The sequence below is a fragment of the Boleophthalmus pectinirostris genome, unplaced genomic scaffold, assembly GCF_026225935.1.
Source record: "Boleophthalmus pectinirostris isolate CB_2022bp ecotype Guang Dong unplaced genomic scaffold, ASM2622593v1 HiC_scaffold_16, whole genome shotgun sequence".
NCBI lineage: Eukaryota > Metazoa > Chordata > Actinopteri > Gobiiformes > Gobiidae > Boleophthalmus > Boleophthalmus pectinirostris.
Window position 1 is genome coordinate 34,770,015 of NW_026571095.1, and position 10,000 is coordinate 34,780,014.

The following is a 10,000-nucleotide window of genomic DNA, read 5'->3' on the forward strand; positions in this document are numbered from 1 at the left end:
CTCAGGCTGGAGATCTACCTCTCCGACCAGGACTTCCAGGTCAGGACCCGGGACCAGAGGGTAGAGACAAAGGGGCTAGACCAGGACTGAACCGGGACTGAACCAGGACTAGACCAGGACTAAACCAATATTGAACAAGGACTAGACCAGGAGTACACCGGGACTGAACCAGGACTGAACTAGGGGCTAAACCAGGACTAAACCAGGACTGACCAAGGACTGAAACAGGACTAAAGAAGGGGCTAAATAAGAGACTAGACCAGGACTGAACCAGGACTAAACCAGGACTGAACTAGGGGCTAAACCAGGACTGAACCAGGACTGACCAAGGACTGAAACAGGACTAAAGAAGGGGCTAAATAAGAGACTAGACCAGGACTGAACCAGGACTAAACCAGGACTGAACTAGGGGCTAAACCAGGACTGAACCAGGACTGACCAAGGACTGAAACAGGACTAAAAAAGGCGCTAAATAAGAGACTAGACCAGGACTAAACCAGGACTGAACAAGAGGCTAAATAAGAGACTAGACCAGGACTGAACCAAGACTGAACCTGGGTCTAAATAAGGAGCTAGGCCAGGACTGAACCAGAACTGAAGAAGGACTAGACTGGGAACTAAACCAGGACTGGCCAAGGACTAGACCAGGGACTGACCAAGGACTAGACTAGGGACTGAACCAGGACTAGACCAGGACTAAACAAGGACTAAACCAGGACTAAACCAGGACTGAACCAGTTCTGAACCAGGACTGAACCAAAACTAAACCAGGACTCGACCAGGACTCGACCAGAAATCAACCAGGACTAGACCAGGACTAGAGCAGGACTGAACCAGGAACTTAAGAGGCTAGACTTGGAACTAAACCGGGACTGAACCAGGACTAAACCAGGACTGAATGAATCAGGACTAAATAAGGACTAAACAAGGACTGAATGAATCAGGACTAAATAAGGACTAAACAAGGACTGAATGAGGGACTGAATCAGGACTAGGCCAAGGACTAAACCAGAACTGAACAAGGGCCTAAACCGCGACTAACCAGGGTCTAAACCAGGACTAAACCGGGGACTAAACTAGGACTGAACCGGGACTAAACAAGGACTGAACAAGGACTGAACCAGGACTGAACAAGGGCCCAAACCGGACTGAAGAAGATACTAATCCTGACAAGAACAAAGACTAAACCTAGGACTATACAAGGACTGAACCAGGACTAATTCAAGATGCACTAAACAAGGGACTAACCCAGGTTTGAACAAGGACTGAACTAGGACCAAACAAGGACTAGACCAGAGACTAAACCAGGACTAAACCAGGAATTACACCAGGACTGAATAAGGGACTGAACCAGGACTGAACCAGGACTAGGCCAAGGACTAAACGAGGACTAAACTAGGACTGAACCAGAACTGAACCAGGACTAAACCAGGACTGGACAAGAACAAGGACTCAATCAGGACTGAACAAAGGCATAAACCACAACTGAACCAGGGTCTAAACCAGGACTAAACTGGGGACTAAACCTGACATGACCCATGACTAAACCTAGGACTAAACAAGGACTGAACCAGGACTAAACCAAGACTCAACCAGGACTAAATCAGGACAAAACTAAGACGGAACCAGGACTAAACCAAGATGCACTCAACAAGGAACTAACCCAGATTTGAACCGGAACTAGACCAGGACTAGACCAGGACTAAACCAGCATATTTATTCTGATCTTGTTCCAGTTTGACCCTCGATAAACTAAAGACGACAAAAACCAAAACATATTTCTTTGTGTTGAAACATTCTCTTCTCAAATACATTTTCTATTATAACATTTTTACATCCAGTCTTACCACACTGTTCATCTTTATTATTCTTTATTTATTCTTTATTTATTTATTAATTCCATGTAACTTTAACTTTTCAGAACAAGTTGTAGTTGGACTAAGGTAAGGCTCAGTCAGGGCTCATCTCCGCATGGCCACAAACCTGCAAAAACTCTCTAAACCTACTCTATCTTATGTTAAAATGACTTGAATACATCTTTTTTTATTATTATTATTTATATTTATTCAGTTCGTTGGTCTAGAATCAAATTTTACTTCAATATTTCAACATTTTCAGATTTTCCCCGTGTTTTTTCTCACATTTAATCGCATTTTAATTGCACTTTTCGTTTCTCCGTGGACATTTAAAGTGCGTACGATTCTCTAATTTCCACTTAAGTTTGTAAAATTGAATCTGTTGTAAATTTAAATTCAATTTTAAACCAGTCGAGAAGCAAATTGCGAAGAAAAGTTGGAAAATGTGTTTAAAATTACAGAAAGTTTAGTTCTATTTGGGAGAATTCTGTCCAAATGTTAAAAAGAAACACATTTTTTTGATAATTTAAACATAATTTCTGCAAAATAAAGATGTTTTATATTTTTATTTGTCAGATAATAATTTCTGTGGACATTAAAAGAGCTTTGGATTAGTTTGATGTCACAATTTCCAACCAGAGAGTAAAATTTGAAAATCTCGACTGGTTTAAAACTATAATTTATATTTACAACAGGTAACATTTCACCAACTTAAGTAGAAATTAGAGAATCGTACACACTTTATCTGTCTAATTAGAAAAAAAAAGTTCAAATTAAATGTGATTTTGCTGCGAGAAGCTTTGGGACACTGTGTTTTGGAACAATAAAATAAGAAAAATTTTGCAATATTGAAGTAAAAATTGGAAAAATTTGGGGAATAAAAGTTAGATGTTTATTAAAATCTTAAATATCTTGATTATCTTGACAGTGTTTTTGTAAAATGAGCAGTCTGACCTGTAGGGATGGGACAAGATCTCGACAAAATTGCCACAAAATCTTGCAAACGTGACAAAAATTATTGCGTTTACATTTTTACATTTGATTTGGATGAAAAATTAGTTAATTTTGATGAGAAACTCCTCGTGAGAAGCTGTAATACCAAAAAAACACCAAACTTTAACATTAAATAAAGCAAAAATAGTGAAGCAATAATTATGAACTGAACGGCACAATTTATTTATCGAAAAATTACATCAAAATCTCGTCCCGATCTTGTAGAAATTGTATCTCCATATGTACATTTTTCAGAGTTTTTTTTATTTTTCCTATAATTTTTTTATAATGAAAACATATTTGGATACATTTATTATAATTCTTTTAATTTTACATTTTTATTTATTTATTATTTGTATTATTTTATTATTTTTATTATTATCATTATTATTTTTTATTATTTTTATTTGTTTTTTTTTTTTTATTTATTTTATTTTTATTATTTATTAATTTATTATTTTTATTACATTATTATTTTTATTATCATTATTATTTTTTATTATTATTTATTTGTTTGTTTTTATTTATTTTATTTTTTATTATTATTATTTTTTAAATTTGTTTTATTTATTTACATTTTTTTATATTTATGATTTACACTGGGTCAGCTTAAGAAAATCAAAAAAATAAAACAAAAAAAACTATATCTCATCTCATCCCGACTTAAAAAAAGGTAAAAAAATAAAAAATTAAGAGTTAAAACAATTTTAATATATTGAATTCAAGTCATTTTAAAGGTTCAATATGTAACATTTCTGCTGAGGGGGTCGTCCTCCTGCTTGTCTCCATGGAGATGTTCCTCAGTGTGGCATTAAACTCAACTTCCTTGCATTTATTTGAGTGTTTTTGTCGCTGAAAACTGCCTGAACACGAGAATAACATGCATTTTTACCACAGATCTGACCCGTAACTTTAAAAAAATAAATACGTTTAATGCGACACTGCGGAACATTCCAGGCGACTCGATAACATCTCCATGGAAACGAGGAGCAGGTGTCAGGTCCCTCGTCCGAAATGTCCCACCTTTAATAACACCCGTGGATGTTTTTGCAGTGTTCTGTCTTTTTCTAATGAATTAATTTTAATCGACTTCATATTTGCAACTTTCTGAACACGATTTTTTTTTGTTTTAAATTTGCACTTTTTTTTTTTTTTTTTTTTTTTTAAATCACGAGTTTTGTCACGATCACAGAGAGACGGAGGACGGACTGTGGCAGAGTGGTTAACCTCTCTCCTCCGCTCAGTCACCGGGCTTTACACAACACACAATGATGGCATGATTTACATGATGTCTCTCCTCTTCTCCTCTTTCTTTCTCCTTTCGCTCCTCTCTTCTTTCTCTCTCACCTCTTTCCTCTCTCCTTCCTCTTCTCTCTCTCTCTCTCTTTCTCTCGTCTTCTCTTTCTCTTCTCTGTCTCTCTCTCTTCTCTCTCCTCTTCTCTCTCATCTTCTCTCACTCCTTCTCTCTCTTTTTGTCTCTCTTCTCCTCTCTCCACTTTCTCTCTCTCCTCTCTCGTTCCCTCTCGCTCATCTTCCTCTCTCGCCTTTCCTCTCTCTCCTCTTTCTCACTCCTCTCCTCTTTTCTTTCCTCTTCTCTCTCTCTTCCCTTCTCTTTCCTCCCCCCTCTCCTCTTCTCTCTACTTCTCTCTTTCACTCCTCCTTTCTTTCCTCTTCTCTCTCCCCCTCCCTCCTATTCTCTCTTGTTCCTTCTCTCTCCTCCCCTCTCTCTCCTCTCATCTTTCTCTCTTCTCGTCTCCTCTCTTCTCTCTCCTCTTTCTCTACTCTCTCTCTTCTTTCTCTTTCCTCTTTCTCTCTCATCTCACCTTCCCTCTCGCTCTTCTTTCTCTCACATCTCTCTCTCCTCTTCTCTCTCTCCTCCGTCTCGCTCCCCTCTCTCTCCTCTTTCTCTCACCCCTCTAACTCCTCTTCTCTTTCTCCTTCTCCCTCCTCCCATTTCTCTTTTCTCTTCTCTCTCCTCCCCTCTCCTTTTGCTCTGTCTCTCTCCTCTCTCTCTCCTTCTCCCTCTCTCTCTCTCTCCTTTCTCCTGTCTCTCATCTTTCTCTCTCCTCTCCTTTTTCCTCTTCTCTTTCTCTCTCATCTCTTTCTCTCTCCCTCTCTCTCCTTCCCTTTTCTTTTTCCTCTCCTCTCTCCTTTGTCTCCTCCCCTCTCTCCTCTCCTCTCCCTTCTCCCCTTTCTCGTCTTTCTCTCCCCTCTTCTCTTTCCTCTTCTGTCTAATCCGTCTCCTCCCCTCTCCTTTCACTCTTCTCTCTCTTCTCCTCTCTCCTCTTTTCTTCCCTCTTTCTCACCGAGCACTAAATTCCACATGACATTAAATCATTTCTTTTTCTTGCAAAGACTTGAGTTCAGAATAGTCGTGATTAACAATAACGATGCTTTGAAAGTGGGAAAGTCAGGAGTCAACTTTTTTTTTAATCACATTTCACGATTTTTCACAATCTTTAAATTATTAAAAACACAAATTCGTCAAATCTTGAGTCGTCTGCTGTGATTTTTCGCTTTACAAAAATGAACTCAAAAATCTTCTGCACGTTCAAACTTTCCCAAACTCTAATCCACGTTAATATTCTGAATCCAAGTCATTTAAAAATCGCCGTAGCGTCTTAAAAAATAATAAATGAACTCTTGTTTTTGTGTGTTTTTTGCAGAGCGCGTTGGAGATGACGAGAGAGGAATACGAAAGTTTGCCGAGTTGGAAACAAGTGAATCTGAAGAAAGCCAAAGGACTTTTCTGAGTTTGTGTTTAAAGTTACAGAACGTCGAAAACGAACGAAACGCGGTGGACTTTTACAGACCAGACAGGAAGCTACCGGAGACTGAACTCTGCCTTTTCTTTTCTTTTTTTTCTTTTTTTTTTTTTTCGAAAATCACGTTTTGTCTTTTTGAGTTTCTTTTTAAACGTTACGGCGTCGCTGGAGCTTCCGTCTCCGATCGGAAGGAAGGAAGGAGGCGAAGCTGCAGCGCCCCCCGGTGGTCGAATGCGAGAGCGAATGTCGTCACGATGATCCGGCACTTTTCTATCGAGTGGTTTCGCCATTTCAAAAGTTACGAGATTTAGTTTTGAATTGTTAATCGCTACGGAAACGGCCCTACCTTGAAATAACGCATTATCCGCGGCTTTTTAACGACTTTTCAGTGCTTAAATCTTGTTTCAAAACTATTTATGTATATTTATAGAAAGTATTTTAAATTATTTCAGCCTTGATGATTGAAAACAAACGTCTGCAGGTGCGCTGAGGAGTTGAGCAGTTTAAATGAGGCTTGAACAGTAGCTGCACTTCCGGTTTCGAAGACAATTATAACCTGGTTTAAAAACTCAAAAACATAAGTTAGTTTTGCTTAATGTACGACCTAAAAGCTGTTACAGTTTTTAAATAATGGCACTGTTTATAATGTGGAAAATAAGTCCTTCATGTTCAGTGTTTTTACGGTTTAATAGAGTCGTGCAGCAGGTGTTTGACGTGTTTTATGGGTAAATTGGATTTTTTTTTTTGCGACTAAACGGTGTATATGGTGTTTTTAAAGCTTTGTCCACTGTACCTAGTCATGTTGGAGTGATTTTAGTTCAAATTATGTAAATTTTGCAGCTTTCTGGTAAAAAAAAAACAACCTGATTCTAAGTTTGTGCTGCCTTCAGGGGCCTCAGCGAGTTCCAGTAGTTGGTGACATCACACAGAACTGCCCTAATCGCAGCCATCTGGAGACCTGTTAGACCAATCAGATGGTTCCTTATAGCCCCAGACCCTGCCCCTCGTCCTCCCTCACTCTCCCCTTTAGTCCTCCAGACCCTGTCCCTCATCCTTTCTCACTCACCCTTTTAGTCCTCCAAACTTCCCCCTTGTCCACTTTCACTCTCCTCTTTAGCCCTCCTGACCCCGCCCCTCCTCACCCTTTTAGTACTCCAGACCCCGCCCCTCATCCTCCCTCACTCTCCCCTTTAGTCCTCCATAACCCACCTCTCCTCCCCCCTTAAGTCCTCTAGACCCCACCCTTCCTCCCCCTTTACACTTCCGTTTAATCCTCTAGACCTCCCCCTCGCCCTTTTAGTCCTCCAGACCCTGCCTCTCATCCTCCCTCACTTGCCCCTTTAGTCTTTCAAATCTCGTCCCTTGTCTTCCCTCACTCTCCCCTTTAGTCCTCCAGACCTTCCTTACTCTCCCCTTTAGTCCTCCAAACCCCACCCCTTGTCCACTTTCACTCTCCCCTTTAGTCCTCCAGACCCCACCCCTCGTTCCCCTCACTGCCCCCTTTAGTCCTTCAAATCCCACCCCTTGTCCTCTCTCACTTTCCCTTTTAGTCCTCCAGACCCCGCCCTTCCTTCCCCTTTACTCTTCCCTTTAATCCTCCAGACCTCCCCCCTCACTCTCCCCTTTAGTCCTCCAGACCTCGCCTCACTCTCCCCTTTATTAATCCAGGATCTGCCCTTCATCCTCCTTCACTCTCCCCTTTAGTCCTCCAGACCCCACCCCTCCTCTTCCCTTTAGTCCTCCAGATATCAACCCTCACTTTACCCTTTAGTCCTCCAGATATCGACCCTCAGTCTACCCTTTAGTCCTCAAAACCCCGTCCTTTGTCCTCCCTCAGTCTCCCCTTTTGTCCTCCAGACCCTCCTCACTCTCCCCTTTAGACCTCCAAACCCCGCCCCTCCTCTTCTTTCACCCTCCGCTTTAGTCCTACAGACCCCACCCCTCCTCCACCCTTTAGTCCTTAAAACTCCGCCTCTCATCCTCCCTCAGTCTCCCCTTTGGTCCTCCAGACCTTTTTTTTTTTTGGTTTGCAATCGTATTAAAAATTGGCGTGTTATTTTCAGACAGAAAACTGCAAGATTAAAATCGGTTTTATTGATTTCATAGATTTAATCCTTTACAAAATTTAAATGTTTTGCATCATTTTGTGTTTTTTTTTTCTTTTTAGTTAGTTCGGTACTTTCAGTTTTTCTTTTCCTTTTGGTGTCTTTGCTGAGATTCTTTTTACGAGTTTTATCCCAAAACCGTAAACTTTTTTTGGGGCAAATACCATCTTCTCTTCTTGTATATTTCAGTAATTACCTTGCATGTTTTTTTTTTTGTAATTTATTTGTTACAAAAATTTACCGAAACTATGCCGACTTTAAACCGCCGATAATCTGTACATTTTCTGCCAGTTTAGTGCCAGATTTTTCTAAACGATGCCAACAGCTTTTGTCCTGTACATTTTTGGAGCACTTTTGCCAATTTTCACGATTTTTACCTGCGATTTTACCACTCAAAATTTTAAAAAATCAAGGTTTATAAGTATTAACTTGATATATTTTATATATTTTCAAAACCGAATGAATGAGAGCGTGAGCTTTAAACTAAACGTATTATTTGTGTAATTTTTTTAAGGTCCTATATTGTGGTTTTTAAGACTTTTTGAGCTTTCGAATTTCACATTTTACATTTTATTTTCAACGGATAATTACGTATAAGTTAACGGTGGAATGTTCCTCAGTAAAAAAGACAACATTTTAGTGTCAGTGAATCAAAAATGCAAATCCATGTACGTTTTTGGTGCGTAAAAACGATAATTACGCGATTAAAAGCTCGTAAAAAGTCGGATTTACACGATGTAGGACCTTTCCCGTTTCCCGTGGACTTGAGACGATTGGAGTGTCAAATGCCGTGGACTTGCGTATGTCTGACTGTACATAGTAATATCTTTATGGATGTTTCATTTTAATTTAACGTGTGTTTGAATGTGACTTTGTACAAACCGCTGTCGTGTTCCGACGTCACGACACGGAGGACTGAATGTATAGTGCCTTGGTTTTTTGTGTACAGTTTCTACAGAAATTTGAGACTTTTCTGATGAGTCCCCCGTTGAGGAAATAGTGAATAAACATGCTCAAGTCTGAACGGGTCTGTGCTCTGTGAACGTGAACCGGGCGGAGAGAGAAGCACGGGACCGCAGTCTGCTGTTCATCTCACGGTGCAGGTACAGCAAGTAGTTTGAGAGTTAAAGAAGCAATTTTTATTAGTAAAGATAATCCATTTATGAACAGAAATTTGAATTTAAATGTATTTGTTTGGAGGATAAGCCCCTGGAGATGTCTCGCCATCTCGTTCTCGACGGGGTCCACATAAATAAAAAGATTCAAACAAGCATCAAAACTACAAAATCAACACAACCACAAACACACACTCACACACACACTTGACTGTTTGACACATAATAAAACTAATTTGAAAAAAATAAAATTTATAAATAAATAATAATAATAATAATAAAAATATTAATAATAATAATAATCATCATCATCATAATCATAATAATAAATACATTGATGATGATAATAATAATGATAATAATAATAAAAAATAAAACAGAGTTCAAAGATAATCACAGAATACAAAAAGATGAACAACAAAATTCAACACACACACTCACTCACACTTGACTGTTTGTCACATAATAAAACAAAATTTTAAAAAATATAAAATAAAAATAATAATAATAATAAAAATAATAATAATAATAATTAATAAAAAATAAAACAGACTTCAAAGATAATCACAGAATACAAAAAGATGAACAACAAAATTCAACAAAATTATCAAAAACAATTACACGGGTTCACGGGAGCATTTTTAAATGAAGGGACAGAAGTTAAAGGACGAATCGATGAGGGAAAATCGTTCCAATCATAAGGAGCTTTATATGTAAATGAGTGTTTTCCTATTTGAAATGGAGGACTTAAACGTCATCTCTTTATTTACAACAACATCCTCCTAAAGAACCTAAATCAAAACAAATAAAACAACAGTGATCACCTGTGTGCTCAATTCAATTCATTTTTTTTTTGTTTTTTTTTCACAATTACTTAGATTTAGACAAACTTTACTCATCCACAAGGGAAATTATTTGGACACAATAGCTCACACATTAACAACAAAGAGTAAAAAATATATAAGGTATTAATACATTTTAAATAAGTAGCAAAAAGATAACAAGAGACTATGGAGTAAGAACGTTTTCAGAAATATTCCTGTGCATATTTGTCTGTAGTTGAGCATAAAATAAATATTTGTAAACTCTCGAGTGAGTCCAGTCGTACGTAAAATGTGTTGTGTGTGTTTTATCAACCAGAATACGAATTGAAAAGTTGCGACGTC

At 38.4% G+C, this 10,000-nt stretch overlaps 1 protein-coding gene across 1 annotated transcript in view; it reads left to right on the top strand.

Annotated features, from left to right (window-relative positions):
• The window catches only part of LOC110166884 (supervillin-like), a 144,419-nt gene extending 138,168 nt beyond the window's left edge, over positions 1-6,251 (top strand). Inside the window, exons 45-46 of the mRNA XM_055151398.1 lie at positions 1-39; positions 5,516-6,251. The exon at positions 1-39 is cut by the window's left edge and continues 117 nt beyond it. Coding sequence (XP_055007373.1) covers positions 1-39; positions 5,516-5,602 — 126 coding nt within the window. The 3' untranslated portion in view covers positions 5,603-6,251. The remainder of the gene's footprint in view (positions 40-5,515) is intronic.
• The last annotated feature ends 3,749 nt before the right edge of the window (positions 6,252-10,000 follow it).